The 20,456-nt window shown below is 40.5% G+C and overlaps 1 protein-coding gene across 1 annotated transcript in view; it reads right to left on the bottom strand.

Moving 5' to 3' along the window:
* Positions 1 to 20,456, bottom strand: part of CFAP70 (cilia and flagella associated protein 70) — a 78,144-nt gene that overhangs the window by 25,018 nt on the left and 32,670 nt on the right. The window contains exons 14-17 of the mRNA XM_043985473.1: positions 15,262 to 15,322; positions 8,103 to 8,294; positions 6,148 to 6,279; positions 1,453 to 1,578 (exon numbers count right to left, since the gene is read on the bottom strand). Coding sequence (XP_043841408.1) covers positions 1,453 to 1,578; positions 6,148 to 6,279; positions 8,103 to 8,294; positions 15,262 to 15,322 — 511 coding nt within the window. The remainder of the gene's footprint in view (positions 1 to 1,452; positions 1,579 to 6,147; positions 6,280 to 8,102; positions 8,295 to 15,261; positions 15,323 to 20,456) is intronic.

A 20,456-nucleotide genomic window follows, 5' to 3' on the forward strand; every position in this document is an offset into this window, starting at 1 on the left:
ATTTTTGGCTGTTTCCTTTTATAATTCTGTAAGGTTTTATGTACACATGATACTGCAGAATTATTGTGTGCATATTTTAAAATGGCATACTTTCATTCTGTATAGAACCTTTTAGCATCACATGTCCTTGTTGATATCATTTAATGCTTTCTGGTTTGAACTGTATTTTATTTTATATTAAAGTCATTCCAGCTCCTCATGATTTAGTTGGTTGTATGGTAAATTTTTCTACCCTTTCATTTTGAGTCTATTTAAATCCTTCTGGATTAACTGTATTTCCCATCAACAAAATTTTCCTAAATTGTGTATTTTAATTCATTCTGTGATTCTTTATCATTTTATTGGCTTGACTGATAATCCTCAGCTAGGAAAATTCTCTTCTCTACTTGAATAATGTCCTTATAAATTATTTCAATTCGCCATTATCATTAAAAGGATATTTAGAAAGGGTTAGTTTGCTGTGACTCATCCTTCTCTCTTAGAGAACTGTGAAGTTTATCAACCTGGCTACCTCCGGCCTATAAAGAAAGACCTTTCTTGATTCCCTCCTAGTTGCTAATGGCCTTGACCTTTGTACCACCCCTAGCAGTTTGTGTTGCAGTTTTTCAAAGCATTTGTCATTTTATATTATGTAATATAGTTTTCCATGTTTGTCTCTTATGCCCCTTTGTTCAGTTGTTTTCAGTCAGGTCTAAGTCTTCGAACCCCATCTGGTATTTTCTTGACAAATACTTGAATGGTTTGCCATTTCTTTTTCCAGCTCATTTACATATGAGGAAACTGAGACAAACAGGGTTCAGTGATTTGCCCAGGGCCACACAGCTAGTCCTAGAAAGTAATGTCCATGAGAGAAGAAACTATTGTCTTATATAGACTTTGTGTCTTCCCTAGCCAGTATCATATAATTGACATTTAATTGATTTGAGTTAAAAGAATAAATAACCAAGTACAACTACCAATTTGTACCAAATTTTTGTACAACTTCAAAGGATACCACTTCCTTAAATACTGAGTATGGTACATATATCAGAGGAACATTTCTTTAAAAAAATTATGCAGTGTCAAGAAATAACAAGGCTAGAAGTCATAGTAACCATTTTGTAACATGCTAAGAGAGTTGGACAGTTTCAAAACAAGGATGACAGGAGCAAAGCACATTTGCTGGAAACACTGAACCAAAGCAGACATTCTATAGGGAGTCAGAGACCTTGATTCTTGAGACCTAAGGAAAGGGTCTCTGAAGCCCAACATGATGATCTGTCTCCATGAAGGGTTACATTATCTAGAAGGCTGAGGGTCCCGCATATTTGGGTATCCACGTCTAGCATTTATTAGAGAACCAAAAATGACACGCAGTCTGCTTTCTAGGTCAGTTTAGAATAGGTTGATGACCAAATATCAGCCCAATGTAGCATATCTCATAATGACTCCGGAGAAGGAGAACCCTCTTACCTCCTCATAGTACACCGTGGCCAGAGGATAGTCTTCATTGACTTGGGCTTCATACGCGAAGAGTCGGAGCTGTTCCGACGTTGTAGAAGTGGTCACGGCAGCAGTCTGCGTCTCATCTGGCATGCTCTATTCAGAGACAAAGATGCAAGACCGGCAAAATGGAATAAGTTTGCTATACAGAGGCTTTAAAGGGATAAGTGTTGCTGGAAGTCAAAGAAAAGGCATGAAACAAAGAATGTAAATTCTAAGACAATTCCAAAGCTTCTTGTCAGTTTTTTTTAGACAAATTAATACTGTATGATTGAATCAAGAAGGAACAGTTCAGAGGTTTATTTATCATGTTTGAAATTTGCACAAAGATGGCAGGTGAACCAATGGGGATACTTGCCCAGGTTCCTCATCTATTAGAAGAAGCACAGGAAAACAAGACAAGATTGTGGATGTTGAATACCACTGAAGGTTGGAAAGAGGTTTACAAACCACCCAAAGGGTAACTATACCTTAGAAACTTGGGTGGAAAAAGGTTTTCAGAAATAAGTGATGATCTATTGTTTTGAAAGTCATGATCGGGGCAGCTAGGTGGTGCAGTGGATAGAGCACCAGCCCTGGAGTCAGGAGGACCTGAGTTCAAATCTGGCCTCAGACACTTAACACTTACTAGCTGTGTGACCCTGGGCAAGTCACTTAACCCCAAATGCCTCACCAAAAAAAAAAGAAAGTCATGATCAAAGAAAGAACTATCTTTTCATTTTATAAGTAATGTGAAGAAACAGGGCCTCTGACAGAACAAAGATCAGCTCTTGAAACATCACTCAGTTTTCCTTGTTTTTTTGGATATAAAATGGAGGTGATAGCTATGCCCCACCTGACAAGTCAGCAGCCCTGTATCTAGAATAGGCCTCACCCATATATGAAAAGATCTGAAGAGCTATAGCAGAAATTATGTAGAGCATGGTTAGGTGGACATTTGGGGAATGGGGTTCAAGGGCTAGAGGAAGGAATGGTAATCATAGAAGTCTTTCTCTGTGGCTGAGCCTGCCTTTGACTTCACTCAACCACTCCATCAGTGATAAACAAGTAGCAAGGATTGATTAGAGGCCTGTACGGCCTTGTCAGTGAACAGGATTGTAGGTCATGGACAAAGACAAGGTAGCAAATGAAGAAATGCAGCTGGGGAAGGAATTGTTGCCCTGGCTCCCAGATAGAAGGTGCTTCCAGGGCTCTGAGTAGCAGTGGCTTGTAGGACAGTCAAAGGCTGAGCAAATAAAATGGACCCAGGATGTTCTTAAATTCATAGGTACTGTTTGTAGACGGGTTCGAGGCTGCCAGAGTTTAGGAGCCATGTGACACATATGGTCCTTGTCCTAGTTTATTTGACTTTGTTCCTCTGCCTAGGACCATAGCTTTGGAGCTAAAAGGAATCTTAGTGGTTATAAGTAACTTGTGCAAGACCTATGGTGGTGAGTAAAGCACTATATACAGTCAATCCGTACTTGGATAGTCAGCTTCATTATGTATTACTCATATGACTTGGGCCTATTAAACAAAATCTGAAAGGAAAAAGGGAACCGTTTCTTGATGGATGGGGATGGGGGAGGGGGGTGAGAACCATGAGAGACTCATGGATAAATTCACACTGATCATATCCCTCCACTAAGGAGATGAATACTGCCATCCAGAAAAGGGTGGGGCTGAGTATTTCCTTCAAGCAACCTGTGGTGTTGGGTGGAATGTATAGTCAGCCAGAGTGTGTGTGGAGCAGCCATTACCTGGGCCTCCCTCCCTGAAGATGCAGCTAACTGCCCAACCGGCCAGGTGGTTACCTTTCTATATCTTACAAATTCTGGCACCACCAATTTGCCTTTAAATTCAATGCAGTTAATTAAAACAACTCTGAGGTACCACCTGACACCTATCAGATTGGCTAGTATGACAAAAAAGGAAAATAACAAATGTTGGAGAAGGTGTGGAAAAATTTGAACACTAATGCATTGTTGGTGGAGCTGTGAACTGATCCAACCATTCTGGAGAGCAATCTAGAATTATGCCCAAAGGGCTATAAAGCTGTGCATACCCTTTGATCCAGCAATACCACTTTTGGGTCTTTTCCCCAAAGAGATCATAAAAAAGGGAAAAGGATCCACATGTACAAAAATAATTAAAGCTGCTCTTTTTGTGGTGGCAAGGAATTGGAAATTGAGGGGTTGCCCATCAATTGGGGAATGGCTGAACAAATTGTGGTATGTGAATATAATGGAATTCTATTGTGCTGTAAGAAACGATGAGCAGGAGGAGTTCAGAGAAACCTGGAAGGACTTGCATGAACTGATGATGAGTGAGATGAGCAGAACCAGAAGAACATTATACACAGTATCATCAACATTATGTGTGATAGACTAGATTCTTCTCACCAATACAATGGTACAAGAAAGTTCTAAGGGACTCAGGATGGAAAAGGCTCTCCAAATCCAGAAAAAAAAAAAGAACTGTGTAATATGGATACTGATTGAACCATACTATTTCTTTTGTTTTTGGCACTGTTGTTTTTCTTTTTTGAGGCTTTTCCTTATTGCTCTGATTCTTCTCTTATAACATGACTAATGCAGAAATATGTTTAATGTTATTGTATATATATAACCTATATCAGCATGCCTGCTGTCTAGAGGAGGGGGTAGGGAGTGGGGGGAGAAAAATTTGAAATTTGAAATCCTGTATAAACAAATGTTGAAAACTATCTCTACATGTAACTGGAAAATAATAAAATACTTTTATTTTTAAAAAAAGAATAAAGGACAAACAACAACAACAAATTCAATGCAGTTGTTCCTTTTTCTCTTTAAACACCTGGGACAGAGGGTAAATTTTTCAAAAATGACTTCACCAATGACCAACAGAAAGAGGAAAAGAGAAAATAATCTAGCAAAGTAGAGAATGGTAAATATTCAGAACATGACAGTTGTGTAATTTAAGATTCTAAATGTGGATTCTAATCTGTTCCCCCAGTTTTGGGGGAAACTGACTAAAATCACTGATAAAACGAGTTTAGGTTTTTAAGGGTTTATTGGAAAATAGAAAGAAAAAGATTGAGAACAGAATTCCAACAGCCTGGCATTCCTATCTTTCCTCAAATTTCCTGTGAAGTCCTCTGCCGCCACCACCATCAAGTCAGTAACCCAAAAAGCCCCATAGCTCTCTGTGCAGGCTCCCTTTCCTCCTTCCTGTCTCCTCCCAGAGAATAGGAGGCTCCTCAAGTTGATTGGCTGGTAGCCTTGATAGACAGCACCCATGAGCAAACGTCATTTCCTGACGCCAAGGAAAAGCCACAATGCCTCTGAGGCATTTTTCTTATGGCGGAGCTTTCCCACAGCAAGTCTCCAGTAGGTGGTATCATTCCAATCATTATACAGTCTTAGCATAAGATACCCTTCAGTCTGGCTATGAGTGGCAGGCCAACTCTGCTCCGACCTAATTGGTCTCTTGGCTAGGTACTGTCATCCTGACAGAAGAATCCTAAGGCTCTAACCCAAGTCTTTGCTCCTTCTCCCCTTCCAATCCAGCACCCCAACAGTTGCTGCCACCCTCTTCCCAGCCAGGTCAGTGCTTCCAAGTGCCATTAGTCCACCAACATTTTTTTTTTCGGTGAGGCAATTGGGGTTAAGTGACTTGCCCAGGGTCACACAGCTAGTAAGTGTTAAGTGTCTGAGGCCGGATTTTAACTTAGGTCCTTCTGAATCCAGGGCCAGTGCTCTATCAACTGTGCCACCTAGCTGCCCCAGTCCACCAACATTTTTTTTTTTTTTTAGTGAGGCAATTGGGGTTAAGTGACTTGCCCAGGGTCACACAGCTAGTAAGTGTTAAGTGTCTGAGGCCGGATTTGAACTCAGGTACTCCTGACTCCAGGGCCAGTGCTCTATCCACTGCGCCATCTAGCTGCCCCTCCCAGTCCACCAACATTAAGGGAAAGCTCTTTTCTCAATAAAAAGATCACAGTGATCTTATCAAGTATAATTTTTTGACGAGTTTGGGAAGTAAAAGACTAAAGAGGAGCTATGAGAGTACTGGGGTGAGGCAATGCACTAACAAAAGGTTCTTCAGGAGTTTAGAGATGAATGCTAGCAGAGAAGAGAGATTGTCACCATACGGCAGAAGCATTATCACTGCCAAGTTTCTTGAGGAACAGCATACACTGAAAACAATAATGAGAAGCAGTGTTGGGAGAGAGAGCAGAACATTTTCAGGTGGAAAAGAATAGGATCTTAAGGAGCACAGGTGTCTAACACTTTGGCCTGCCAGCCACATGTGGCCCACAACATGCATCAATGTGGTCAGAACCAGATTTAAATGTGATTGGGAAATTTATTTTTTTAATTTTTATTTATTTATTTATTTTTAGTGAGGCAATTGGGGTTAAGTGAGTTGCCCAGGGTCACCCAGCTAGTAAGTGTTAAGTGTTTGAGGTCAGATTCGAACTCAGGTACTCCTGAATCCAGGGCCGGTGCTCTATCCACTGCGCCACCTAGCTGCCCCGTTTGGGAAATATTTAACAAAATATATAAATAAAAATACAATGTAGTTTCCAAAGTCAATATGCATCCTGCACATTCCATCTGACTGTGACACCATTGCTGTAGAGGAAGGTACTGCTGATGCCATTGCCCTCTGTGGGTGTAAGTTAGGGAAAACTTGGTTAAGTACCTGGTTCAAGGTGACATGCATCTGATCCACCAAGAATATGTATAGCTCACTGATAAAAGCCTGCAGCTCCTCCTGGTTTTCAAATGCAGTTGTCTTCAGGTACTTCTCTCTCACAATCTTCACCACAGCATGCTGCAGGAACACACAATGTCCATCTGACAACACTTTCCTGCACACCAGGTATAAGCCTGGTCTCCATTTTCTGTCCAGACCTTGCACCACCTTCTTGCTGACTCTTTAGAGGCTAAATGATTTTTCCCTTGCACCTTCAAGAACCCAGAGTTACCCCATGTCAGGATGAGGCATAGGAATAGGACTTTAATTGAGTGGGAGCCCTTCCATAGACTTTTTGTGGGAAGAATAGTGGAGCCACAAAATTGCTGCATCAGTTCAGGATATTTTCTGCCACCACAAAACTGTCCTTCTCCATTTTACCTTTTGTCCTGCTTGGCTGAATATGCCAAGTCTAATACTTATGCCCAGTCAGCTCTACCATGTGATTTCCTACCTTGTCTTTCTGCTCTGTTAACCAACTGATCATAAGGTGTGTCTTTCCCAGTCTCTTCCTCTTTCCAAGACTGGAAAGCCAACTGCATCTGATCTAAAGAGCTTAACCAAAACTTTTTAAAATTGCTCTTTACAACACTGCAGATTTGTTCAATGCAATCAGATTCCCAAAAGAGCACTTATTTCTGTGGAGAAATGAGTACAGACTACAGAGAAATGAAGAGTAGTCTTTCTTGTAGGAAGCTACACTGTAGGGATAAATTGAGAAAGAAGTATCCATGATGCTTACCTGGTGCCAGAGATACTGTTATTTCTTTTTATCAGGCTTGGCATGAAGAGGAACAAGGCCCCAGGGTTTATACATTCAATTATACTAAAGATTAGGGAAAATTAGTATTTCCTCTGTAACTAAATTAGATTAGAAACTCCCTAAAGATAGGAATCATTTCTTCTACTTTCTCTATTCCCCAAAAAACTTATTACAATGTTCTAAAAGCAAACAAAAAACAACAAAAAAAACCCAACTTATTAAATCCTTAATGAGTAGAACTAAATCAGCCTAGAAAGCCCCAGGGAAAGCCTATATTAAACAATGTGGATATTTTGTTTTGGTCAGGACAGACCGGGAAATCAGGATTATATCTGAATGGCCTGAATACCTTTCCCCTCAACTTTAAAATTCTAGAAATATGGTGACATATATGTCTATTTAGATTGGGCCAAGGTGATCTAATAGGAAGAGTTCTTCTCTGGAAGGTGGGACAGTGAGTTCTAGCCCCAGCTCTGACACTTGCTAGCTTGTCATTTCCTCTCCTCTGCTGAACTGTTCTCTCAAATGGGGATCACGACACTCATCTTACCAACCTCTCTGGGTTGATGTATAAAAGCACTTGGAAAAGTTAAAGGGGGCTATATAAACCTAGGCAGCTATCCTTATAATCATGCCCGTGATGGTGGCTGAGACCAGTGAGGAAGAAAAACCTCCGTTTTCTGATGTTCATCTCTCAATTTCCATGAGATTTTCAGCAACAACTCCCTCAGATTTGGGGAGCTATCCTTAGTTTACAAGTTGTTAAAATGGGGTAAAATTTACACGGGAAAAGGGAAGCAGCTACTTAGCGTGGGACAGGGCAAATAGGCAATGAAATCCGTAAAAAATGTAAGGACTCTTGCTGACCAATCCCAACAATGAGCTTCCTGTCTTATAGATGGGACCAGTGGATGCTCTGTCCAGCGAGCAAAAGTGATGCATTAATTTTTAGCTATCCATAATAGAATAGTACTCGATTCTAGGATTTTGTACATGCACCCAGTTCTCCCGGGAGCAAGAAGCTCTTTGGAGAGAGACAGTAAAGAGGGTGGTATGTCAATGAGAGCAGGGAAAAGACTGTTCTAGGAGGCACGCAGTAAACACTCAATACACTTTTTTTTTTGAATGAATGTTTTACCTTAAGTTGTTCTTTGAAAGCAAAATATTTTCCAGAGCAATTAAGTTCATAATTGAGCTGGCACTTGTGGTCCTCCAAGGTTTGGTTATCCAGATCTTTTCCTGTAGTCAGCTCTTTACCAAACATCCTGTGGTACTCTTCTAAGATGGCTGTGGCAATGTTCTGGATTTGAGCATGGTAGTCATCTACTGCCTAGTAAAATGAGAAATCAGTCATAGAATCATAACACCTCAGAGATAGAAGAAGGGACCACAGAAGTCTAATCCAACTCAAATATGCCTTTATAAACTACCTCATCAAGCAGTTAATCAACCTCCACTTAAAAAATAGCTCTAGGGGCAGCTATGTGGCGCAGTGGATAGAGCACCAGCCCTGGAATCAGGAGTACCTGAGTTCAAATCTGGCCTCAGACACTTAACACTTACTAGCTGTGTGACCCTGGGCAAGTCACTTAACCCAAATTGCCTCACTTAAAAAAAAATAGCTCTAAAATCAGCCCATTCGACTTTTTGGACAGTTTCCATTTTTTGGAAATTTTTTCCTTGTATTGAGATATTTTAATAAATTCCATCTAGTCAATCAATATCTTTACAAAAATGTAGCAAATTAATCACAATACTCCAAGCAAAACCATCCCCTCTGTCATTTTGGACAATGTGCACTGATATGGCCAAAGAGGAATCAATCTTTCTTTCTTTGTTTCTTTCTCTTTCCTCTTGGTGTGATCACATCTGTTTTGGTATCTCCACCAAACACTTTCTTGCTGACTTAAATCCTCAGGTGATTTTCATACAAACTATAGTAGAGCTATATCTCTCTTTTCCTGTACATAGGGAAATTGAGTTTCAAAGCTGAACTATATTGCTTTACATTTACTCCTATTAAATTTCATCTTGGAAGACCCTTGACAGCAGATCTCCCTGGTGAAGGCCCACTTTTTAAGATATATATGGACTTGAGTCAAATATACAAGAATAAGGCCCATTCCCCAATGGTCAAAGGATGTGAATAGGAAAGTTTTAGGAGAAGAAATCCAAGCTAGGATGAGCCATATTAAAAAATGATCTAAATCCCAAATAATTAGAGAAATACAAATTAAAACAATTCTGCAGAACCACCTCACATCCATTATACAGGCAAAATTGACAAAAAAGAGACAATGACAAATGTTGGAGAGGCTGTAGGAGAATAGGTACATTAATGCACTATTGGTGAAGCTATGAACTAGTCCAAATATTCTGGAAAGCAACATGGAACCATGCCCAAAAGGCTGTCCTTAAGTGTACACATTCTATGACCCAGCAATAATATTCATAGGTCTATATAACCCAAAGAAACATGAAAAGGACTCCTATGTACAAAAGTATCTATAGTAGCTCTTTTTATAGTGGCAAAGAATTAGAAACTATGGGGATGTCTATCATTTGGGAATGGCCGAACAAGTTATAGTATATGATTGTGATGGAATATTTTTGTGCTGTAAGAAATTATACTGGAGTTGGTTTCAGAAAAACCTGGAAGGAATTACATGAACTGATGCAAAGTGAATTGGACAGAAACAGAATAACAGAAATATAGAAAAAAAAATACTCAACTTAGTAACCCTGATCAGCACAATGATCAACCACAATCCCAAAGGATTCATGATGAAACATGCTTTCTATGTCCAGATAGAGAGCTGATGGACTCAGAGTATAGACTGAAGCATATTTTCTTCTTTCTTCTGCATTTTCTCTCTTCCTCCCTCCTTCCCTCCCTCCCTTCCTTCGTTAATGTGAGAATTCATTTTGTATGAACATACATATTTGTGATGGGGTTCAGCTGTTTTGGAAAGTAATTTGGGCTAAGCTCCCCAATATATTAAATTCTACACATCTTTCGACCCAGCAATATGAGTACTAGGTCTATACCCCAAAGAGATCAAAGGAAGAGGAAAAGGCCTTATATCTATCAAAAATATTTATAGCAGCTTTTTATGAGACAGTAAAGAACTATAAATTAAGGGGGTGCCCATTAATTAGGAATGGCTGAACAATTCATGTTATATGAATGTGGTAGCATACTATTATGCTGTAAGAAATTATGAAGAGGATGGTTTCATTCAATTTATTTGTTATCTCTCCTAGCAACAATACATATAATTGACAAAAATGTTGCACAGAACAGGGTCAAGAATAGAGCACCATGGCTCACTACTAAAGACCTCATTTCACTTAAACATTACTTCAATAATCACCACTCTTTGGGTTCAGTAGTTCAACCACTTACAGATATACCCAAATCATACTAACATGCAATTTGTATCTCCTACTTGTTCACAACGATAAGATAAAAGATTTTATCACACTATATCTAGAGCATTCCTTGATTTATCAAGCTAGTAACCCTGTCAAAAAAAAAGTAAATGAGGTTAGTCTGGCAAAACCTATTTTTGATCAAACCACAATGACTTTTAGTGATCATGGCTTCCCTTGCTAGTACTCACAAACTTCCCTTTTAATAACATAATCATTATGGAATTCAGCCTGGAGACTTCGGTGAGCTCAAGAATCCTGGCTCTGAAGTAAAAATTTGGACTGAGTTTTAATTAGGTGGTATAAAAAATATTAACTATAGGTGGTACAGTGGATAAAGCACTGAGGGGCAGCTAGGTGGCGCAGTGGATATAGTACTGGCCCTGGATTCAGAAGGGCCTGAGTTCAAATCTAATCTCAGACACTTGACACTTACTAGCTGTGTGACCCTGGGCAAGTCACTTAACCCCAATTGCCTCAACCAAAAAAAAATATTAACTATAGCTGCTAATCTGTAAATTTATAACTGTAAACTAGCTGAAAAATAATTATAGCTAGCTGAAAAATTGTAACTTTCTATAGCTATAAGAAAAATTTTATCTGGCTCATAAATCCTTTCACTGTAGCCATTCAATGAAAAATATTTTAACTGGTGGGCCTAATCTGTGAACTCTTGGCTGGCTATCTAACTGGTTTTAATTTAGCATGGGCCGCTTATAAATTCCCACAACTGCTTCTCCCAAATTGATAAGAAAAAGATTAGAAAGTCTCTTACAATTTATGAACAATGGGTTTATTTATGAGAATAAACTTAAAAATAAGAATAAAGCAAGAAATATGGCCTGACTGTGTTTTTTTTGTTTGTTTGTTTTTGTTTTTTTAGGCAATGGGGGTTAAGTGACTTGCCCACAGTCACACAGCTAGTAAGTGTCAAGTGTCTGAGGCCAGATTTGAACTCAGGTACTCCTGAATCCAGGGCCGGTGCTTTAACCACTGCGCCATCTAGCTGCCCCCCTGACTGTGTTTTAAACTTTCTTTCCTGCCATTGCCGCTGTTTGCGCTCCAAACCCCCAGCCTCATCTCTTGGCTGTGGGTGTGGCTGCCCGTCTACCATTTGTGTTTACAACCTGTGTCTCCTTTCTCTGTCTAGCCTTTTCACTGTCAGCCACTCCCCTCTTAGCCAAAAGCCACCCTGTGTCTCCTTTTTCTCTAGTTGTCCTCCCTGAGTCTTCTCCTATGTCCTGTAGTGTCCCCCTCGTGTCTCTGCCTCCCAGGCTATATATCCCTTCTCTCCCCTCAAACCTTGGGCTGACCATGCCCCTGCACACCAAGCTAATTGTTTGGCTCCCCTAGCACAGGTGTCCAAGGCCAGCAAGGGCACTAAGCCTTCGTGCCTGGAGCCGGGTGGAGGAAGCTGGCTGCCCCAGGGCCACTGAGGTTTGAGGGAGCTGTGCATACCTTGCCCAGGGCTTCAGGGGGCCATGCTCCCTGCAGTGCAAGGACCCGCTGCTTAGCCAGGCTCCAAGGCCCCTGCAGCTGAAACATAGGGGGAGGGGAGGCTAATTTTAGCCCCTCACAATGGCTTCAAAGAAACATATAACACTCCAAATGCAAGTTAATTTTCTTCCCAATCTGATGACCACAGTAACTCTGAGAATGATACAGTTTGAATGGCAGAGTAATTCCATGTGAATACCTGACCATTCAAATAACTGTAGAGGGAACAATTTGGAACTATGTTCAGTGGGCTATAGAACTGTGCATACCCTTTGATCCAGCAATACCACTGCTAGGTTTATATCCCAAAGACATCCCAAAAAAGAGAAAAAGACCTATTTGTACAAAAATATTTATAGCACCTCTTTGTGGTAGCTAAGAATTGGAAAGCAAAGGAATGCCCATCATTTGGGGAATGGCTAAACAAGCTGTGGTATATGATGGTGATGGAATATTATTGGGCTATAAGAAATGACAAGCAGGATGATTTCAGAAAGGCCTGGAAAGACTTATACAAACTGATGTATAGTGAAGTGAGCAGAACCAGGAGAACATTGTGCACAGTGACAGCAATACTACTTGATGAAGAACTATGAATGACTTAATTATTCTCAGCAATACAGTGATTCAAGACAATGCCAAAGGACTAATGATGAAGCATACTATTCACCTCCAGAGAAAGAACTGATATTGATTGAACACAGACTGAAGCATGCTATTTTTCACTTTCTTTCTTTTCTTTTCTTTTATTCAAGTCTTCTTATACAAAATGACTAATATGGTAATGTCTTACGTAACTGCACATGTATAATCTGTATCTTATTGCTTAGCACCTCAGGGAGGGGAAAGGGGAGGAAAGGAGGGAGGGATAGAATTTGGAACTCAAAACTTTAAATAAAAATATTTATTAGGAAACAAATAACTCCAAAGGATCTGGGATTTTGCTATTGGTAACAACTCTGGGATTGGACAACAGGGGACAGCATAAGGGGTATAGGATTCTATTGATGTCATCACAATACCTTGTAATAATATATTACAACACAATATCAACCCATTTTCCATGGTAGCTAATAGTGAATTAAAAAAATAATAATCAAATCTTTCACTCCATTTTTGTTATATATGCAAAGTAAACTAAACATTTTGTTTAACCTAAAGGTTGATGTGGTCCTTACCTTCCCCCAACCCCAAAAGACCTACAAGTCAAGGTGTCCCAAAAGCTGAAGTGCTATTCTTTGGCATTGATATGAGTCTGGGGTAACTCTCCTTGAGAAGCCAAACTAAATGACAGACACACCTAAGAAGTAAGGGAGATAAGCCAGTGTGACTGCTGCCTGATGGGCACCAGGGGACAGAGATAACTCCAGAAGTCTGGACCACCACCTCTCATTCAAGCTTTCCCCACCCCAAAAGGGAACTTCCATAGTCAGGTGGTCACCCCATCCATCCCCCCACCATCTGTGCTCTATAAAAGCTTTTACCTTTCTTCTGTTGGATGAGCAACATGTATGTCTCTAAGATATCTCCTCCCTTCAAGGGAAGTCTTTGACTTCCCTGTTGGTCATTTTCTTTAAGCATCCAAATAAAAGACTGTTTGATTCTAATTGGATTGTGTGCAAGAGAGTGTAATTCTTTTGTTTTGTTTTTTTGGTTTTTTTTTTTAGTGAGGCAATTGGGGTTAAGTGACTTGCCCAGGGTCACACAGCTAGTAAGTGTTAAGTATCTAAGGCCGGATTTGAACTCAGGTACTCCTGACTCCAGGGCCAGTGCTCTACCCACTGTGCCACCTAGCTGCCCCTGAGTGTAATTCTTTAAAGAGAAATACCTAAGGACCTCTCTCTCTCTCTCTCTCTCTCTCTCTCTCTCTCTCTCTCTCTCTCTCACACACACACACACACACACACACACACACACACACACACACACCACCTATTTCCCCTGTGACACATTCATAGCTTATAATGGCACCAAGACTTTTGGTACGCCTGGTCTCTTCTACAACAAAACACACATACACACTCCCCATCCACTTAAACACATTTTCTTGAAGGCTTTTATGACCTGGGTGGCCCTGGGGAAGTCTTGCTACCACACAGAAACACCTAGGGAAATTTCACTTGATGAGGCAATACCAGTTGGGATTCCTACAGTGTAAAATGCCCAGTACACCCAATGATCACCAGTTTTCTCCCATCGATCCCACATATTTAATCCACAAAAAACAGTGGCACAATTTTATGATACAAAAGGTCCAGGTCGGGGCAGCTAGGTGGCACAGTGGATAGAGCACCGGCCCTGGAGTCAGGAGTACCTGAGTTCAAATCCGGCCTCAGACACTTAACACTTACTAGCTGTGTGACCCTGGGCAAGTCACTTAACCCCAATTGCCTCACTAAAAAACAAAAAAAAAAACAACAACAAAAAAACCAAAAGGTAGGGGCAGCTAGGTAGCACAGTGGATAGAGTACCGGCCCTGGAGTCAGGAGTACCTGAGTTCAAATCCGGCCTCAGACACTTAACACTTACTAGCTGTGTGACCTTGGGCAAGTCACTTAACCCCAATTGCCTCACTAAAAAAAAAAAAACAAAAACCAAAAGGTCCAGGTCACTGGGTCACTTATAATTTTGTAAGTCATTTAGCTTTGTTGACTGCCCTGGCTACAAATAATGTTAAAGAAGCCCTGCATTTGAAAGTACAAAAAACAAATTCTCTTTTACAGACACAGACTATACCCTTAGACTGAATATCACTGGTCTCAAAGGGGACCAAAGATAAGAAGGCAATTTTCTCTCAACCGCCAATTCCTACTTCTGGACAAACAATTCAAAAGCACCTGCTCTAATGAGCAGGTCAGGAGCATTACATTAATTTATACTGAAAGTTGTGGGATGAGGGACCCCAACCCCCAAGGAATCTCTAAACTTTCCCAAGAGAAAAACAGCTCTGCCTCCCACTTTAGGAACGCTGCTGTGTGGCTGAGCACAAAGACCCTGGTCTGCGAGGAACAAAGATGACATATCGATATGGATGAGTGCTGATTTCCCATTATTCAAACTCTAGGAATTCCCTTCCAGCTGTTTTGCCCCTCCCGTCTGCTTCGCATACAGCTTTTGTTTGCAAATAGTTTTTTGGGTTTTGTTTGTAAACATACAAAAAGAGCAGCTCTTCTCTTAGTGGGAAAGTGTCCACAGTGATTCTGTCTCCCGGCCATATATTCCTCTCTCCTAATAAATCTCTTTATTTTACAAGATCCATGATGAGCCTCCAATTTTCTGGGTGACCTAGGCCCCTGATCCCGGTAGCAAGTCCCCGTCAACAATTAACAGCTTAACACTAGAGGTCTCATTTCATTTCTGGTACTTGCCTTCTGAGCTCCTCCTGTTCGGCGGACTAGGGCAGGTCGTGGAGGAATCATTTCCTTGACTCTGATAGGAGAGAAAAAGAGAGTCATAATCTGGCTAAAATTAAATCCTGGAGGCTTGTCAAACTGAATTCCTAGAGTGGTCCTATTTTTCCTGCCCAGTAGGAAAGATGGTTTCTACTCTTATTTGGGCACTAACAAGTATGAGCCACATGGATTGTCTTTAAATAAGGTATTGTTGTAAGCCAGGCAAGGAAAGCAATATTAATGAACTTGTCTGATATTCTCCCAGATCTGTTACCTGACTTTTTCTTTTACATTTTTAGTTTCAAGTGAAAGCAAAATTGTTCTCTCCAAAATGGTTCTTTGGAAGAAGAAGAAGAACAATAATGACAACAATGATAGCTAGCATGAATATACTTGAAGGTTTGCAGAGCACTTTACAAAGATTGCCTCATTTTCATCCTCACAACAATCCCAGGAAGTAGGCATGTTATTATCCTAATTTTACAGATGAAGAGACTGAAGCTGCTTAGTTGATTGACTTGCCCAAGGTCACACAATTAGGAAGTATCTGAGGAAAGATTTGACCTCAGTTGTTTCTGACTCCAGGTCTAGCACATTATCCACTGGGCCATCTAGCTCCTTTTAAAGTTGCTATCTGTGTGAATAAGTTACTCCTGAACATTCAGGAGGATAAACAGCAAGAGAATCTTTTTCCCATCATATATAGAACATGGTATTGCTAATGCTCACTTTATCACAAAGGAAGAAAATGCACCATGTACTGCACTACAGTGCACTAATGTACTAAATTCGGATGATAAATGCAAACCACATTCAAATCTTCAAGGTCCTCTTAAAAGCCCCTAGTGATGAGTCAGTAGATACTCTGCTGGTGTTCATCTCTGTTCTTAATTCATTTCAATCCAACAAATGCTAATGGAACATCTACTACGGTCAAGGTAATGGATAGTACATGGTGTGGGATAAGTGGATACAAAACTGAGTCATGTTCTAAGGGGGATATAGCATGTATAAAAGGTAGTGTGTGCTGGGAGCAAAGGAGAAACCCAGGTGTGGTGCTCTGGAAAAACTCAGCAAGGATGAGAAGGCTCTGCGGAGGAGGCAGCATCAAAAGACAGATTCTGGAAAGCAGAGCTGAGGACGGGATGGAGGACATTCCAGAAAGAGATGCCAGCCTGGACTCATCCACAGAGGGAGAGAGAAAGCCCGTCCAGTTCAGGAAACAGCTAGCAATGCAGTCTGGTTGGAATGGTGAGGATGTGAAGAGGAGAGAGGGAAGACCAGAGCCAGAACATGCTGTAGTGGGGTGCAGGACCCCAAGAAACCCCAAGGAATCCTTAGACTTTCCCAAGGGGAAAACAGATCTGCCTCCCACTTCAGGAACTTGGTGTGGCCGAGTACAAAGACTCTGGTACATGGCAAGGAACAAAGATGATATACAGATATGGATGGGTGCAGATCGCTCATTATTCAAACTCCAGACAGTCTCTCCCAGTTGTTTACCTTTGTTTTGTAATCTCCTCCCCAGTTATTTTGACAGCTTTCTTTGTTTATAAACATATAAAGCAATGAACTCTTTTCTTACTGAGAGTGCCAATCTACATAGTGACTCTGTCTCCCGGCCATATCTTCCTCTTTCCTGATAAACTTTTTTTATTTTCAGTGAGCCTCTAATTCTTTGGGTGAGCCAGCCCTCTTGAGCCAGTTTGGAAGTTCTTTCCACTACAATGCCAGACTAAGAAATTTTATAATTTATCCTACAGACAACAGGGAGCCAGAGCAGACTGAAGTCAGACTTATGCCCTAATATTATTTTGGCAGCTGCATAAGGACAACTGGAGCAAGGAGAGTGGAAGAAACAAGTTAGGTTGTTTTTACGCAATAGTCTAGGCAGAGATAATGAGGACCATGAGACCCCTCAGTGTGTGTGAGAGTAAGGCAGTGGACAAACACAATCTACTGAGAACTGACTGAACTCCATCTAGTTTCGTTTCCAGGCCAATGAATTGCCTGGGACTAACCCAATATTATAGTCTAGCTCCTGGTTATTTTATAAAACCCCCAGAACTTTTCTCTTCTTGAGCTTCCCAAGGTTTCTTCCTGATCTTTAGCTTGCTATACAAATGAACCTATCTGGAGAAGATGTGAGAAACTACTCTTCCCAAAGGCAATCTCTCTTTGTTCTAGTATCTCACATAAACCCAGTACCCAGTTTCCATTTTTGAGTACCCTGGCACTTGCTGTGTGGTATCAAGAGTTGCAACTCCTCTGCACCAATTTAAGACCTTATTTGTGTTATAGTGATTGTTTCATTAATTTTCCAGGTTGAGACAGTGTAAGTGGAGAGAAGAGGACAGATTAAAAAGATGATGGAGAGGTAGAATCAACCTGACTTGGTGATTGTCTGGCTATGAGGGTGTAGTAGAATAAAGCATCAAAGATGACTCTTAGGTTTCTAGGCTGGATCACTGGGAGATGGTAAGAAACTGGGAGGAGAACATGAGGCCTATGAGGTGCCAGAGAGATACAGAAGTAGACATGTCTATCAAACAGTTGGAGGGGAGGAGGATTCAAGTTCAAGGGACACACCTGGGTTGAAGATCTAGATTTTGGATTCATCCATGAAGAGGATAGAATTAAACATGTGAGAATGGATGAGATCATCAAGGGGGGAATATAGAGAGCAGGGATTCTTAAAAATTTCTGGTCATGGACCTCTTTGGCAATATGATGAAGTCTATGAACGCTTGCTCAGAATAAAGCTTTGAATTCATAAAATAAACTACATATGATGATAAAGGAAGCCAATTATATTAAAATAAAGTTATCAAACCACTAAAAGACAGACACCCCCACTCCCCAGGTTAATAACCCTTAACATAAAGACAAAAGAGTGACTGGGAGGGAGCCCTGAAGCATATTGTGAGTGTGGAGTCAGATTGGTTGGTGGAGAATTAGAAGAAAGGTGTAGAATGCTGCAGAAAGCTCAAGGAAGATAAGGGAGGGAAAGGTCATCAGTTTTGTCAATTGAGAACTGACCTCAGAGAAAGCAATTACAATAGAGTGGTGGGGTCAGAAGTCAGATTGCTAGGGATTGGAGAGTGAATGGGTGGTAGGAAGGAAATGAAGGTAAAGAAGTGGTGATGGCCAGAGGAAATATGTGCCGTTTGTTATGGGAGTTCATTAGTGAACAGGCAGCTAGTGGCACATGGATAGAACTCTGGACCTGAAGTCAGAAAGACTCATCTTCCTGAGTTCAAAACCAGCTTCAGAGACTTACTAGCTGTGTGACCCTGGGCAGTTCATTTAATCCTGTTTACCTCACACACCTCATCTGTAAAATGAGGTGGAGAAAGAAATGGCAAACCATCTCATTGTCTTTGCCAAGAAAACCCCAAATGGAATCATGAAAAGTTGAACACAACTGGAAAATGACTACGCATCAAATTATCAGTAGATGGGGGGAAAAAAGGGATGATAGTTTGAGGAGATAATAGCAAACAAGTACATAAAGCTTTATGGTTTACAAAATGATTTACATATTTTATCTCATTTGATCCTTAACAACTTGTAATGTAGGTAATGTTACTGCCCCCATTTTATCGATGAAACAGAGGCTGATTGACGTTAAGGGACTTGCCCAGGATCACAGAGCCAGCAACTGTCTGAGGCAGGAGTAAAACTCTGGTCTCCCTGACTCCAGGGATGGTGTTCTTTCTTTCTTTCTTTTTGTTTTTGTTTTGTTTTGTTTTTGTGGGGCAATGGGGGTTGTGACTTACCTAGGGTCACACAGCTAGTGTCTGAGTGTCAAGTGTCTGAGGCTGGATTTGAACTCAGGTACTCCTGAATCCAGGGTGAGTGCTTTATCCACTGTGCCACCTAGCTGCCCCGATAGTGTTCTTTCTATCCACTAAGTTAAGGTAAGGATATTTTAAGGATAGCATGAGAAGGTTCTTAGGAAATGAGGAAGAAATCAACAAAGATAAAGATACTGAAGAAAAAAGAAAAGAGAAACTGATGAGGCCAATTCTTCAAGGAAACAGGCCTGGACAGAATCAAGAGCAGGAGTGAAGAGGGAAGGGTTATCTCACCCTTGGAAATTCTAAGGTGTGGGAGAGAGGAGTCAGGGAGTTCAGGATGAGTGACTCAAACTTCTGAGAAAAGTTGAGAGCAGGGGCTAAGCTACTGAGCACACACACACAGTCCTCAGTCTGGGACAGTGAAAACGATATGAGGGTCAGGGAATCTCTAGATTAGGTGCCACCCATGAGCAAGCTCTGAAAAAGGTGCCTTCCCCAGAGCAAGTACAGCTAAGCATCCTCCAATTAAAATGGAGATAACAAGACCTCTAAATAAGGCCTCCGTAAGACTGCTGTAAGGATCAAATGAAAAAATGCAAGCCTCACAGCTCTAAATGAATGCAAGGTATTGTTATTATCCTATAATAACACTGTGTCTATTCAAATATCTAAACCCTAAATGTCAATGAAATTTTCAAACATAAATAGTTATGACAAAAGACATCTCTCAAGGCCAAATAAATTAAGTTGGAAAAATATGTCCATACACAATTTACCATTTTGTTATCCACTCTAAGTAATAAAGAAAATATAAAAGAAGCAATATGTTTCTTACTCACAAGACACAAAAGGGACAAATGGGTTATTTGCAAGGGAAATTTAAGGTTATCTTTATCATCCTCGGTCTTCTGGAACAACTGCAGGTTTTTAGAAAGCACTAAGAACACAAATCTTGTAACAGTTTAAAATAATAATAAAGGTCTAGGGAAAATTAAAATAGATGAATAAAAAGTTAGAGAAAGTTAGAATTTTCAGAGTTCAGATTATGACCTGCACAATTAGCTTTATACTTCTCAAATTATAGCCACAGACTTTGTCTGGGAGGCAAATAGATTTAGAAGGGCTAGTGATTGATCCTTACTTGGAAAATCCTAATTCATCTTAACATAATCAGTGAATCTATATTTACACTATGAATACTGTTGCTTATTGTGCTGTCCACTAAGCTGTTTCTAGATAATAAAAACTTCAATTATTATCCATATATTAATTATTATCTATGCCTATCTATATATGTATATTCATTGATAGCATTAAGATATGAATTAGGATTTTCCATTTAACCATCTTACCACCCTGGTGTGGGCCCTC

Source organism: Dromiciops gliroides, chromosome 2 (genome assembly GCF_019393635.1).
Source record: "Dromiciops gliroides isolate mDroGli1 chromosome 2, mDroGli1.pri, whole genome shotgun sequence".
Lineage (NCBI taxonomy): Eukaryota > Metazoa > Chordata > Mammalia > Microbiotheria > Microbiotheriidae > Dromiciops > Dromiciops gliroides.